This window comes from Tremella mesenterica (assembly GCF_000271645.1).
Source record: "Tremella mesenterica DSM 1558 unplaced genomic scaffold TREMEscaffold_4, whole genome shotgun sequence".
NCBI lineage: Eukaryota > Fungi > Basidiomycota > Tremellomycetes > Tremellales > Tremellaceae > Tremella > Tremella mesenterica.
This window is the reverse complement of record NW_006711228.1, coordinates 632,892-646,703: the sequence shown is the minus strand read 5'-3', so window position 1 is coordinate 646,703 and position 13,812 is coordinate 632,892. Positions and strand designations below refer to the sequence as shown.

Below are 13,812 nucleotides of genomic sequence, written 5' to 3'. Positions count from 1 at the left end.
ACCCGTGCTTTACTAATATGTACACTACTGTAGCATCTCAAAATACCTCCCCGTATCAACAACTGGCCTATGTTACCTTATCACCAGCTCGGCACCTCATTAGCCTGCGCAACAGCCTCGTCGAAAGCAGCCAATCCTTCGTCGCTCTCCCTCCTTTCACTCATATGCGGCAGAGTGGCGCTTCCGAGAGCACCGTCGAACAACCTCTCATTGAACATGACGTGACCGGAAGGTTCTTGCTGTGCTGGCAGATGGAGATCGCTGGCCCAGTCACGTATTCGGTCGTCTGCTTGTCTCTCTCCAGGCGGTGGCGGAACTTGAGAATGACTCTGTACGTTCCCATCAGCTTGATCTACCATAGGCGGAAGACGATATTCCATCCCGGTCGGAGCTGACACTCCAGGCATCCCAGCGGGATTCGGTACACCCATCGCCATGTCACCAGAATAACCTTCTCCAAGACCTTGCTGATAATAGTCCGCACCGTCCATGCCGACCGGAGTTGGGTATTCCATTCCAGGCGCGGCATCATAGCCCCCAGGGTAAGGGTTCCCCTCCCATCCTTGACCGTACATCATCTCACCTTGAATCGGCGGTAAACGGTACATTCCCTCTCCCATCGCCATGTCGTACATCTCTCCATACGCCGCTGGTGCACCCGGTGCAGTAGCCATGACAGGTCTCCCTTCCATGTCATATCCCACTGGAAGATATTGTTCCGCCATCGCGTATTGCATGTGATGTTGAGCTCCTGGATGACCCAAGCGTTGTTGAGCTTGTTGATGCTGAGCGTTGTACATGCTGACGCTGAGCAGGTTACTTCCGAGCAAATTCTGTCTCTGTAATTTTGCTCGGTTCTGCGCTCTCTGAGCTCTGAGAGCTCCTTTGGACAGCTGACCAACATCTCGACGACGACGACGGGAACCACCACTGGATTCGGCACCACTCTCATCGCTACGTGCCTTGAGTTGATCTTTGATTTCTTCTTCTAGGGTTTGACCAGTTTTTCCCTTGATGAGTGCCTCGGCGACAGCGTCGACCTTTTCGTCTTCTGCCGGATCTTTTCGAACACGACGACGGATTATATCGGTTCTACGGAAAACGGGTTGGTATCTGTATCCTGGATACTTGCGTTGGTGTTCTTCTTTTTCGATACGTGCTTGTTCTTGAAATTGTTGTCGAACTTCCTGTGGAGCTTCACGCCACATTTTAGCCGCCACGACGGACTATCACATCAACACCTTTCCTCAAAGAACAAGAAATGAAGAAACTCACGATATTCTGATGTTTCACTTCGACCGAAGGAGGAATAAGTCCCGAATCGGTAACATGTTTCCTGAAGAGAATAAAGGCATTTCGAGCTCTTTTTATATGTCCCGGTGGTTGTCGACGAGCATGTGACTTTTTCTGTTTCGGTCCTGGTACTCCACCTTCGCCCGTGGCATCCGTTTGTTCACCTTCTTCCAATTCTCCTTCTGCGTCTTCATGTCCTCCAACGGCATAACCACTTTCGCTCGATGTGGATCCTTTGATCGCACCAACTCCGATATCCGACGACACTCCCAGGTCGGTAATGCTAGATCGACGAGAATCAAATTCTCCATTCTTACGCCCGAGCGAGAATGGCAGTTCGTTCTGAAGACCTCCGATAGGTGTAGCGGGGGAATTAGTTTCCGTGGAAGGATTGGAAAATTCACCCCATTGACCTTGGGTGTTGACGGGTACGAGAGGATAATGGAATTGTTTATTCTCAACTTGACCATTCTCCCCGTTGGACAAGTTGGAGGCCGAGGGGTTGAGAAGATGTGAAGTCCAATGAGGATCGGGGTTTGTTTCACGAAGATTACTAGAAGGGGAAATATCAGCCCGGTCGCCCGGAAAGGTTTCAGAAACACCAGGGATGGGATCATCTTTGATCGAATCTCCCACGACAACATTATCAGCGTCAGTCTTGGGTGAGCGTCGTTGATGAGGACCTTGATCAAGAAGTGCAGGATCGATTTCATCTGTCATTGCCAAGGGATTTTGTATTTGGTCTTGGTTTTGACTTGGAATGGTCATTGGTTCTTGAGGAATATCAGCGGTCAGTTTTGACTCAGTCGAACCGAGGATGATCTCTTCAGTTGCTTGAGCTTGGGGGAGATTGATAGGAAGTGTTTTGGGAGAAATGGAGTTGAGGCTGGGTTGACGGGGTTGAGCATAGCCGATGGCAGATGGGGTGGAGTCTCGAGGGGGAGAAATGCTGTTTCGAGGGTCTGAAAACATCAGTGATCCTCTCGTCGTCACGGGTATCAGACCGATTAATCGAAGGATGAAAGTATCAACGACTTGTCGACGGGATGTATGGACTATTGAACACCGGACCACCAAGTATGACGTCAAAACCACGGGAAACGTACAATGCGAGGTTTATGGAATAATGATAGGAAACAAACTTACCGACAGAAGGTTGTCTTCCTGGTTGAACTATTACCCCAGCCGGAGAAACCGACTTAGCTTTGATCTCTCCCCTCATTTGCTCGACAGTCTGAAGAGGAACAGACATTGTTTCTGCACTCATAATGATCTTCCCTTCTATCTCTGTATTTACCAAAGGAGTATATGAAGAATCGAGAAAACGCCCTCAACGGCTTATACCGATATCAATGTGAAAAAAAGAGACGAAACGAAACGACGAAGTATGGTAAGATCACAGGTCCAAAGTTGTAAGGATGTCGACAATGGTTATGTGTGAGAGAAGAGACAACGGTGGATATGTTGTTCCTTCTATGTCTTGTCAATACTGAAGAGAGGAGTTGAAAGACAATGGGTGGCGGGAAAGAGGTGTTGTATATGTTGTATTTTTTTCAAAAAAGAAAGGATAGAGGGTATATGAAAGAACTTGGGGGGGGGAGGAGGAGGTAAGGGGTTGAAGCGCGGGGTGAGAGGATGTGAAAGTGAGTAGGGGGGGAAAGGGGTTAGTAGGGGTTTTCTCCTCTTTCTTTTCTTTCACTTGGAAGATCCCTTGTAGATCTGGGGAGAAAGGAGGTTATAGAAAGGGTGAAACGTTTATGAGTCTTTCATATCCCTTCTTGGATGTCGATAATGGGTTATTAGATCGACAAAGATCGACGGGGGGTTGGTCCCGTATACTCCGGATTGTCAAGACATAGTCAGTACAAGGAGATTAGGATGCGCGTAAGATAGTCATGCAATGAGAGGGGGTAAAAGATAGAGAAATGAGTGAGGTGGAGGAGAGATGAGAGATCGGCCGAAAGATGAACCGCGGTGTTGAGAAGGGGGCGAGGGAGAAAGGGAGAAGAATATGAAAGGAGGATGACTTTGAAAAAAAAATTGAACAAAGGTCTTCCTTGACCTTCAAATCGATTCAATGTCTATATGGTCCGAATGGGTGTTTTGGCCAGACGGTGAAACGAATAAAGCCGATGAGAACGGAGAAAGTCGTAATCGTTTGTCTGGCCAACTCGGGGTGGGAAACGTTCGGGTAGGGGTTTTGTAAAATGTCCTTTAGCGAAAGATATGGGTCTAGACCACAGGGGAAATATACCGAGAGGAGTAGTGATTCATTCGGTTAGATGTGTCAGTATTGAGTGAGTCGTTGAAAGCGATGTGGGGGGAAGGTATAGACATGCATTGACTGATTAAACTAGGATAGATGGTGTATTGGATCAGGATAGACTGTCAGTCAGTTATATTCGTTTTCTTTCCTTCCTCTTTCTCTAAGAGATCTATTTACGACTAGACATGCTAATCCTATGATAATAGTGTACTCCCGAATGTATTATGTCATGCACGACCATAAAGAGTGGGATAATGAGGGTACAGTTGTGTGAGGGAAGCTGGGGAAGAGGGAAATGAAAAAGGTATTGATGAAGAGTGAAAGACCAGTCGAGAACAAATAACACTCACACCTAATCAATCAACTCTTCGACGATAATCTTGCTCTTATCCCAAATATCATGTTTCCAATAGACATCTTCTTTGACCCTTGCCCAACAATCTTCGAGAGTAGGGAAGATGTAAACCATGAGACTACCGGCGATCCTTGGGACTCCTTCGGGAAGAGGTCTAGTACGAGCTTCGGTGTCTGGTTTAGGAAGGATAGCACCTGCGTAGACTTGAAGTCAGTTTCGTTTATAAACTCTTTCATTTTACACATTGAATCGTTCTCTCATGTCTCCTTGATTTGAAATCACACACGCCACTCGTTCAAAATACTAAACTTCATGGAAGTCCGAGTACTCGGCTTGTCGCTCTCATCCAGATGACATGTCAAGCCGACCGCGAAAGATTAAAGGGTTGTAGGTGTAATGATGAAGATAAGTATAGTCAAGGGATTGAGGAAAGAGAAGAAAGTCTGGACTCACCTTGAGTACCATTCTCCAAATCCGGTTTGGCACGTACTAAATGTTGAGGACGAACCGCCAAACGTTTGTCGAGAATGTCCGGGTGATCAGGACAAACACAAAGGAATCTAGGCATTTTGTCTTGTTTTGTCTTGTTTTTCTTACTCGTTCGAACTTCTTCTGACAGATGGTACGGATTCTTCACAATCTACCACTTGTACACATGGCTTTTATATACGCAAGAGGGAAGAAGAAGTCTTCGGTTGAACTATGGAGTTGAGCCGGCGGACCGGAGGCCGAGAGTTCAAGTCGGTATCCGGTAGGCCGACACGTACCTGGGACTATGTACCACTTCGGCACTTCCTGCTGTTCTCTGAATCTCTCCACTTCGTATGCTTTCCACGTAACCGCGAAGTAAATTCAGTAGGATGATGAGTACGAGTTGGGATGGATGGAATAGATGCAAAATAAATGTTAAATGTCATCTCACAATTATCTCCTCACCCAAGATTTTTCTCCGTGATTCCATATCATTTCCTCCTATAGCTAATAACCGCTCTGTCGCTAACAGATCAAGAGCTTTCAATTGATCCGGAGTGGTGGACATTGAATCGGGTACGACGGTCGTCAGTGTTTCACCCTCTTCAAGTAGTTTCCCTGCGCACTGGACGTTAGTCATATACATATTGATGATGAGAGTGAGAGGATATGAACCCCGAGACGGATTAGAAGTTTGAGGTTGGAAACTCACTTGCTTGACTCCCCACCACGCTTTCGTCCTTTCCGATGGGGCACTACCACGAGGACCGTTCTCCATCTCGACTGCTCTCAGGAAGTATTTAAGGGAAAGAGAATAATCCCTGTTGGTCAGTATCACATTCCTCAAAACCCGTATGATGGTGTAAGCTATCAGACAGTCCGAACCCAGAATACTTCCAGAGGAAGCGGCAGGGGTTAAATAGAGGCAGAGGATGGGAGAGAGAGACCTGAGTGGTGGAAAAGTGAAAGAATCGCAATAATGACCCACTTCATAGTATACGCTATCTCTCCTGCTTTGGTCACTGCGTTGCTGTCCCATGATTGTAGCAGCATCAAATGTCCCATGGCTGTCAAAGCTTGAGCGTACATTTGAACACGACAATACAAATCGGCTAAGAGAGACCAAGCGGAAGGATCAGAGTAAAAATTATCAAGATAAGTGAGTAAAACAGGGATGGTAGTAGGGACGTCGGTTGTTGAGAGTGATACTGCTATGAGACGTTGATGAGCGGTCTGAAATCAACATTCCACATTCTATCTCATTTTATCCCACTCTCAGCTCATAAAAGCTGTCATCACAACGAGATGATTGAAAGAGTATTACGAGGCTGATATGAAACATGGATAAGGATGTGATGTGATGATACCACTCACCACATTGGTCTCGTCTGTCGCTAATACCGCCATATATACTTTCTTCGCTGCAACAGGTTGATCCTCCGCTTCCAATCGTAAACCTTTGAGCAGTAGAACCCGTGGTGAGGCTGGGAATTTCTTTTCGAGAATATCAATTTGTTCCTGATTGTCAACCATCTCGATGTTATTTATATTGTAGCATCAAAGGTCCAGGAAGTGGACGATTTTGACGTCTAAAGACGACATAGAGATGAAACGACTCACCGAAGCCAGCTCTATCCTGCCCACGTCTAACGCAGCGATGACAAGCTGCTCCCTCACTGCCCATTCTTACTATAAGCCCTTGTCTGTCTCTCGAGGAATGTGAGAAGAAAGGAAGGACGTACCTTGATCCGTCGACCTGGCCAAAACTCTAGGAGCTATCTCTATGACCTCTTCAGAATGACGAGAACCGATAGTCCGCCATTGAGCCAATCGTTCAGCATCTGATACCATCCTGTTACTTGAACGGGTCGTACTATCGCCTTGACTGAACTTGAATGCAGCGGTATAGGAGTTTTGATATGAGATTGACTATGTAAGGAGTGAAAAGTGAAATATATCGACTTGAAAGTCAGCCCACTTTTACGGTACACTTTGCTCTTTCTCTATCATATCCCTGTCTCTTTCTCATCCTTCTCCTTTTCTCCCCTACTTCTATACAGCTCACAGTGGAGACTTGATAGAACAGCCTTCAAACTCCTGATCACAACCATGGCCGCTCCGCTCTACGTCACACAGTCTGGTCGACTATGGCACGCTGGTCTCATCCTCATTTGCACCGTCGGTCTCCCCGGTGCGTCTTTTCAACTACTAGCTATTCGTACGGCGATTCGGAGCTGATCAATTAGCTAGAGGCAAGACTCATATCTCCAGAGCATTGGAGAGATACCTTCGATGGTTAGGGGTCAAAACTCGTGTTTACAGCCTGGGAGATTATCGTCGTAAGGTACTAGGAGGAGCCAATAGCTTGCCACCAGATTACTTTACCGCCAGTCCAGATGGTGAGCGGTATCTCTGCTTTACGCATATCTACTCGCATGCCATGATACTGCTCACCACTCTCATGCTACTATCATTCACATCACAGTTGGATGCGTCTACGATAGCTTGTTGTCGGTAGAGACTGACACTTAGCTCCTCGTGCCCCGACGACTGAGGCATTACGAAAACGAATCAAAGGAGAGCTAGAAGATCAGATCTGGGACTTTTTGAGTATTCAAGGTGGACAAGTGGTCATTTACGATGCCAACAATGGGACGAGAGAAGCGAGAAAAGAATGTTATCAAAAGTTTGAGAGTCGAGGGGTTCATGTGATCTTCCTGGGTATGTCTATTTTCCCGCTCAAACATTACTCACCAGGACATCCTGCAGGTACATCATGTGCTGTGATGATTACAAGACTTCAGTAGGCCTAGCTGAAGAATAGAATCCCTTTGTAACAGGAACGATATCATCGAGCGTAACATCCGTTCCGTCAAGCTCTCTTCCCCAGATGTAAGTCGTTTCATCCGTCACCTCTCCATCCCCCATTCCCAGTGGTTATTGTACGGATCTGACACTCAGTACCAAGGATGGGACGCAGATCGAGCCGTCGCAGACTATTGGACTCGTATACGTGAACAAGAATCATTCTACCATACTGTTGATGTGGACGAAGGACCATATATCAAAATTATGAATGTTGGAGAGCATATTGAAGTGAATCGTATTGAAGGTTAGTCCATCTCACCCTGTCTCTCGACTCATTACGCTCGACGAGGGTGACTAAATATGTGTGAGTTAAGGTTCAGGATACCTTCAAACTCGATGTTGTTTCTTCCTTATGAACATACATACCAAGCCCAGGAGTATCTATTTTGCTCGGGTGAGTCTCTGGTTTCTGACTCTGTTCGGGATTAACGGGTAGTCGGGACAATCATTGATCGAACACTCTTATAAGGCCGATTCAGATCTGTCTCCAGCGGGATGGGAATACTCTCAGAGACTCAAAGCTGCAGTGATGGCTCGACGTAAGGCGTACAGGGAGGAGGAGAGGTTAGCTGGGAGAGATGTCGCGCAGGAGCAAAATCCTCTAATCGTATGTTTCTTATATCCTCGTCCTCTCTTTTCCTTCCTTCACATCTATCCTTCTCCATCTGCTGTACCACCTTACCATTCTCGGCCCCCTTTTGATGGTCACAAGACCTGCTTGTCAGGCTTTAAAGTCTACAAAGCACTCGAATAGATGACTCACACAACAGGTATGGACTTCCACCCGACGTCGAGCGCATCACACAGCTGGCCATTCACCAGAGGGAAGTACAAAGTGGTACAAAAACAAATCATGTGTGAAATCAATCCGTCAGTCTTTTCCACCGTGACAAGTCTATCACTGACGTAGTAGCGGCGTTTGGGATGGATTGTCATCTGACGAAGCTATGAAGTTGTATCCTGACGAATGGGAGAGACATCTGACGGATCCATACGCTCATCGAGCTCCACGAGCAGAGTCGTACCATGATCTCAGTGGTGGGTTTTCGTCCTATAGAACATTCCATCTCCATATTTCATCGCGTGCTGATGTTCAGTCCGACTGGAACCTATTATCTTCGAATTGGAACGATGTCAAGAGGATTTACTGATCATCGGTCATGCTTCTGTCATTCGTTGTTTGGTGAGTTCTGCGTACACTTCATCTGCTACGTCAATCTTCGCCCGACGCTTTAAAGACCGTCTGCCTCTACCTGCTTACGCTGTTCTCGCACCCACTACCTTCTGTCCTGTCAGGAAACACACAACAATTAAACATAAATACGAATTCTGTTGATATTCTAGCTCGCTTATCTAGTCGGTTTACCGCCCAACGAAGTTCCCGCTGTCGAAATTGCTCGAGGTGATTTGGTAGAAGTCACACCCGCTTCATATGGAGTAATGACACGTGCTTTTCATTTCTGGTCCGGAGAAGGTAGAGGGGATTCTACTGGTCAAAACTTATACGAAAACTTTGCAGAATCAGCTTTGATGCAAATGCAACAAGACTCTGTTGTATTCTCCGCCAAAGCTCAAGATATGAGACAAGAAGCTAAAGATGAAGAAGCTTTGGATAGAGAGACAGAAGTCGGTGAAAGGTTGAGAAGAAGAGTAGGGAGTGGAGGAGCTTTTAGATTGGATGGGGATGGAACTAGGAGTGCACCAATGTTAGAAGGTGTTTTAGAACATGGGGATGAAGAGGTTTTAGAGGTTGATGATGGGGAAGTTAGTAGAGGTAGACCAAGTGAGTTGTTTGTTTGTTTTTTCTTTGTTCCAAAATCTTCATGTTATCATGAGTTGTTGTGAAACAGATGAGTGACTGACAATTAGTGAGTGTATTTAGACTTGATTCAAGTCGGAGTCGTTGATATGATTCAACTTTGGAGATCGAGGTACTATTCTCCTCCTACAGTTCAACAATTCGTCAACTTGTAAAAAGAGTTACGAGTACAGGTAGAGTACAGCTAGACTACTATCATTCATTCACTTGTACAAATTGTCTCTCGAGTCAGTTGGACAAGATTGATCATGTAGAAAATTCATGTAAATGCATCATGTGGATTTCCCACACTCAACAACTTTTCCAAATACCCTCTAAAACTATCCCCATCAATCTCGTAGAATAACGTCTGCAATTTGTCAACTTGCTCTTCAGTGGCCAAACGCCAATTGGGCGAATGACCATGTGGAAAATCAAAATCTCGTATTTGATCATACTTGTTTATTTCCTATCTATCAATGACCTCTTCACAAATGTGCAGCATGCAGCTCATCTAGGAATGATGATAAATACTAGAACACTTACAGTATGTGTTGTGTTTTGTTGATGAAGATGAGTCCTTTCCCCAGAGAAGGATTGCTCTTTGTCGTTCGAGTTGAGGAGAGGGGAGGAGGATGGGAGAAAGAAGGGACAAGGTCCAAAGATCAAAGAATTTGACTGCTCCATGATAGGTACAGAGGGAGTATGAATGTAGAAAGAAGTTTGAGAGGAAGAATATATTCGGATCTTACATATCAATATTTTATTCGAGCTCTTGAAGACAGAAATACAAAAAATCACGCTATTAAAAATTCGAGAACTCGATACTCCATGGGTAATGGAGATGGGAATGGGGAGTGGAGTGGGGATAGAAGACGTACTTGATGAGCTTTTGATATAACTAAACAATCGACCAAATCGGATAACAAAACACTTCCTCTCACTTCGGCCAATATCACACATTTTCTCAAGTTTTTGAGATGGAGCACAGTAGGATATAACTTGTCTTCCATTGTCCAATCTTCCATCAATCTTTCGGATGTAGCTATATCATCTAGGTTCGTGTCGTCTTCCAGTCTCAGTATCGAGTGTCCTGATTGGGGGTTTTCTTGTGAATGAGGACGTAAGTCGATAATGGTGTTTTGTAAGTCGGAGAGGGATATGGCACCCCCTTTTGTTGACAATTCAGAGAGTGTGAGATATCCTTTAGATATATCACTTCCGGTATTATCAGTTAAGGATATCGAAGTCCCAGATTGGTTCAATGTAGAGCCAAGTACATACAGCTGGGATGTTTCTGGAGGTCCACCTGTGGCTGCGATAGGAACAGAAACTTGGGGAGAGTTTGATATGACAGGTCGGTCGGAAATCTCAGGAAGGTCAGAAGGGAGAATATGGAGTAAATTACGAGTACTCTCGGATTCTGAAGCACCAACCAGAGGAGCAGGGGCAAGGACGATCGAATTTGGATCAGGGATGGAATCAGATGTCTTTAAAGAAGAAGAATCTTGTGTAGTTAGGATAGTCGAGGAATGAGAATCGGATGTTATCTTAGGTTTGAAAGTAAATTTAGATCGTATGGGTTTATCTCCAACTTCTTTTAGACGACTTTCGAATTGAGAGATTTGCTATAGATTAGTTCAGTATATTCATTTTCACAATAATAATGATGACCAATGAAGCTATGTCAGAGATGTCATATGAGATATCAGATCTCCAAGAGGTTAAAGCAGAATTTTATTATGGAAAATGATTGAAGGATATCGACACCACAAGAGATAGAAAGGCGACAGAAGGAGGAAGAGGGTAAGAAGAAGAAGAAGAAGAAGAAGGAGAAGAAGAAGAAACATAACCTTACTAAATCGTATTTTCTCTTATCATAATTTGGTAAAACTTCACGAATCATTTCATATTCTTTCTTAATCTCTTTAAACTTGATTTGTACTTTCCCATCGTTCTCACTGACAGGAGGATCTTTTAGTAATGAGAGAATTTCTGAGATATCAGCTTTTCCCGACTGAGTTTTTTACCGAGTCACTACTCAGTTCACATTTTTATTGGGTTGATGAGTTGGTGGGTTATTGGGTTGGTGGGTTTTTGGGGATAGAGTTTGGATGGAGAAAAAGTTTACTTACCTTCTTGAGCAACAAGGAAAGTGGTATGGAATTGTTGAGCTGTTTCAAGAGATACCATTTCTTTCTATGATCGTATGACGTTCGTTTGGTCGTTGGTCGTTGGGACTGTTATAGTAGTGTTTACCTTCCCTAGTGTGTCATGTATCGTTTATCGACTTGCTAGACATGAGCACCACATGTAATAATGTTGGTTTGCTTGTCGGCTTGTTATATCATGTCTTATCAGTCATTGTCAGATCGTAAGAGAAAAGTTCAAAAACGAGAAAGTCAAAGTTGATTTTTGACAGAACAATCCAAGATTCACACTCGAGATTACCATTTTGAAGTTGACGTGAATGGTCGGGTCGGCCAGCGGCCGGTGGGCTCAATTGACTATGCGATGAAAAGCTGAGAATCGAGCTAAAGTGATGATAACAAAAAGCTAATGATGCATACATCTACAACAATCACATACCTCACACACTCCCTTCCCCACCTCGTTTACCAGTCAAATGAGCGGTCAAACCTTCTTCCCTTGCCCTCTCCCAAGCTTCATCCTCTTCCCTATTCCCTATCACATACCCACTCGACTCTTCCCTCGTCGTCAATGGAGCTGGAGCATGTCCAGTGAGATGAGCAGTGACACCTTCACTCCTTGCCCTTTCCCAAGCTTCATCCTCCTCTCTATTCGGCACCACCCGACTTCGTGAAATACTTTCTTCATTTTCGAATGGGTTGGAAGTGTCGAATGGGTTGGTATTTCTCGCAGGCGGTGGACCAGGGGGAGGAGCGAATCCTACTGTTTCTCCTTGCGCCCACTCAGCTTCAGGATGGTAGTCACTCTTTTCGAATTGTGATGGTCTGCCAGCAGGGGGTCCAGGATAAGGAGGGACCATCCATGGTTGTTGGCCGTTTGGTGGAGGGTAATATGGGCCTGATTGCAATGGAAAGGCCTGAGGTACGTTGGGACGAGTACGTGTGCGAACTGAGGACGGATCAAGGAGTTGACGATAGTAGGCTATGGCTACAGAGCCGAAGAAGAGCTAAACGTGAGCAACGATCACTTATTGAAGACACGTCCAAGTAGAAGCATGGCTAAGGTAAACAGCAAATCTTTGAGCTTTGCATGTAGGAAGGAAGGTCAACGTTGACGACTTACCGACAAGACTGTGGTGAAGATGAGCCATACAATGACAGTCCATATGCCATGACTCCAAGCATCGTGACATACTGAACATTAGCACGACAAATTGGTCCATCAAAACAAAAAACAACTGACAGCTCGTCGCTTCGTCGGCGCTGATGATCTCTGTCCCGTCAAAACCCTGCCCCATAAGCTATATACGCGAGGGAGGTAAGCTTGCGTACATCTGTCAATGTCTCGCCTTGCGTATTTGCCACACATTGACTGATAATATCATTCTGCTCGTCAGCCGGGTGCAGTCAGAACTCAAAGGGCATTTACCTTGAGGGTGAAGTGTAAGATGACCTGTAGGAGTTGATCGGCAAAGGCTACGATGATACCTAAAGGGGCGGCCACTAGGAGTATTCTGGCCAAAGAGATTTTTTGCTGCTCGTCAGCTTCATGCGAACCAAGCAGACGACCAGACGAAGCGTCATGTAAGAACCCCCAGGAGGAAGCAGGGGGAAGGGGCAGAAGAGACCCACTAGTGAAGCGACGACCATCCCGAACACTTCTACTGCAGCTACGACCAGATACAAGATGGCCAAAACCAGGTCAAAAATCTTCTCTTTGGATGTTTCTGGGTATCAGCGCCTTTCCGTCCTCGTGGGGTCACTCGTCAAGAACTGTCATCTTAACTGAACGCCGAGAGAGAAGAGTAACGTACCATTCTCGGAGCCACGATCGCGGATCGATATGATCCCCATTGCCAAAGCCCATATGAACCCAAGAAAAGAAGTGAAGAACATGACCGGTCTCAAAGAATAAGGATAAACCTTTGTGACCTAGACCTTCAGCTCATCTCTTCAGACGGTCATGAACTTACAACGGCGGCATATCTCGGTGGTGGACCTGTTGGTGGTAAGTCATTAGCGATGTCGGGTGTTATGGTTGAAGTTCGCGATTTGGACAAAGACGGAAACCGCATGGTTGATAGTTCGCGCGCAAAGATAGTCGAGTGAGATGGAAGATGAGAGAAATGGTCGGGTTGAAGTGAAGAAGCGGTGTATGAGACGAACAAAGGACAGAAAGAGGGGGTCGATACGCGTATCGAAGCAAGTCAAGTGTCAGCTTTTGCTTCACTACCGAACGAAACTAGATATAGATAGTAGTTGTGGGTGTCAAGGTGACATGCATGATGAGATAGGAAGAGTTGACGACGGTTGGTAGGATCAATTGGACAGAGCGGCTTTTGGGGAGAAGCAAAGGACTGACCGGTAGGTGGAGGAGGACGGGTCTCTAAACCGCTCCACATAGGCATGATGAGTAGTACCTTGTAAGATGAATGGAGTGAGGAGGAATGTAGACGAGGTAGTGAGGGTGATGTACCGCTCGACTGCGCCAAAAACACAGGTCACGGAGAGGCGCAGTTGACGTTGAAGACGAAATGCGACACGTGGCTAATCGTTGGCCGTTGGTGGTGTGAAAGACACGTCACTGAGGCTGCACTAGCTGCGGGGCCCT

At 45.7% G+C, this 13,812-nt stretch overlaps 6 protein-coding genes across 6 annotated transcripts; 1 reads left to right on the top strand and 5 right to left on the bottom strand.

Annotated features, from left to right (window-relative positions):
* Positions 1-80: 80 nt before the first annotated feature.
* Positions 81-2,560, bottom strand: TREMEDRAFT_61669 (uncharacterized protein; the record flags this gene model as incomplete). Its single annotated transcript, XM_007004076.1, has 3 exons — positions 81-1,226; positions 1,276-2,255; positions 2,440-2,560. 3 exons carry the CDS (start codon positions 2,558-2,560, stop codon positions 81-83), a joined length of 2,247 nt encoding a protein of 748 aa, XP_007004138.1.
* Positions 2,561-3,911: 1,351 nt separating this feature from the next.
* On the bottom strand, positions 3,912-4,482 carry TREMEDRAFT_29831 (uncharacterized protein; the record flags this gene model as incomplete). Its single annotated transcript, XM_007003797.1, has 2 exons — positions 3,912-4,117; positions 4,368-4,482. The coding sequence occupies 2 exons, from the start codon at positions 4,480-4,482 to the stop codon at positions 3,912-3,914; spliced, it is 321 nt and encodes a 106-aa protein (XP_007003859.1).
* Positions 4,483-4,827: 345 nt separating this feature from the next.
* On the bottom strand, positions 4,828-6,236 carry TREMEDRAFT_29601 (uncharacterized protein; the record flags this gene model as incomplete). The annotated part of the gene is made up of 6 exons (XM_007003779.1): positions 4,828-5,003; positions 5,094-5,206; positions 5,374-5,618; positions 5,760-5,903; positions 6,006-6,070; positions 6,128-6,236. The coding sequence occupies 6 exons, from the start codon at positions 6,234-6,236 to the stop codon at positions 4,828-4,830; spliced, it is 852 nt and encodes a 283-aa protein (XP_007003841.1).
* Positions 6,237-6,494: 258 nt separating this feature from the next.
* On the top strand, positions 6,495-9,160 carry TREMEDRAFT_61666 (uncharacterized protein; the record flags this gene model as incomplete). The annotated part of the gene is made up of 12 exons (XM_007004075.1): positions 6,495-6,576; positions 6,632-6,784; positions 6,918-7,106; positions 7,210-7,277; positions 7,347-7,497; positions 7,574-7,647; positions 7,690-7,860; positions 8,008-8,123; positions 8,167-8,291; positions 8,351-8,436; positions 8,598-9,036; positions 9,123-9,160. 12 exons carry the CDS (start codon positions 6,495-6,497, stop codon positions 9,158-9,160), a joined length of 1,692 nt encoding a protein of 563 aa, XP_007004137.1.
* A 688-nt stretch (positions 9,161-9,848) lies between these two features.
* TREMEDRAFT_61665 (uncharacterized protein) lies at positions 9,849-11,244 on the bottom strand (the record flags this gene model as incomplete). Its single annotated transcript, XM_007004074.1, has 3 exons — positions 9,849-10,679; positions 10,910-11,046; positions 11,187-11,244. The coding sequence occupies 3 exons, from the start codon at positions 11,242-11,244 to the stop codon at positions 9,849-9,851; spliced, it is 1,026 nt and encodes a 341-aa protein (XP_007004136.1).
* A 353-nt stretch (positions 11,245-11,597) lies between these two features.
* TREMEDRAFT_73651 (uncharacterized protein) lies at positions 11,598-13,710 on the bottom strand. Its single transcript, XM_007004283.1, has 9 exons — positions 13,564-13,710; positions 13,175-13,200; positions 13,016-13,133; positions 12,834-12,928; positions 12,631-12,735; positions 12,534-12,587; positions 12,445-12,490; positions 12,325-12,395; positions 11,598-12,208 (listed from the first exon to the last, which is right to left on the bottom strand). The coding sequence occupies exons 1-9, from the start codon at positions 13,607-13,609 to the stop codon at positions 11,642-11,644; spliced, it is 1,128 nt and encodes a 375-aa protein (XP_007004345.1). The 5' UTR covers positions 13,610-13,710; the 3' UTR covers positions 11,598-11,641.
* Between the last annotated feature and the right edge of the window lie 102 nt (positions 13,711-13,812).

What these genes read in the sequence shown, in the direction of transcription:
- TREMEDRAFT_73651 (XM_007004283.1), bottom strand. Translation starts at nt 13,609, where the DNA reads ATGCCTATGTGGAGCGGTTTAGAGACCCGTCCTCCTCCACCTACCG. An exon ending in CCGTCCTCCTCCACCTACCG is followed by an intron (nt 13,201 to 13,563) that starts GTCAGTCCTTTG and finishes TACCACCAACAG; the next exon opens with GTCCACCACCGAGATATGCC. An exon ending in CGCCGACGAAGCGACGAGCT is followed by an intron (nt 12,396 to 12,444) that starts GTCAGTTGTTTT and finishes GCTAATGTTCAG; the next exon opens with TATGTCACGATGCTTGGAGT.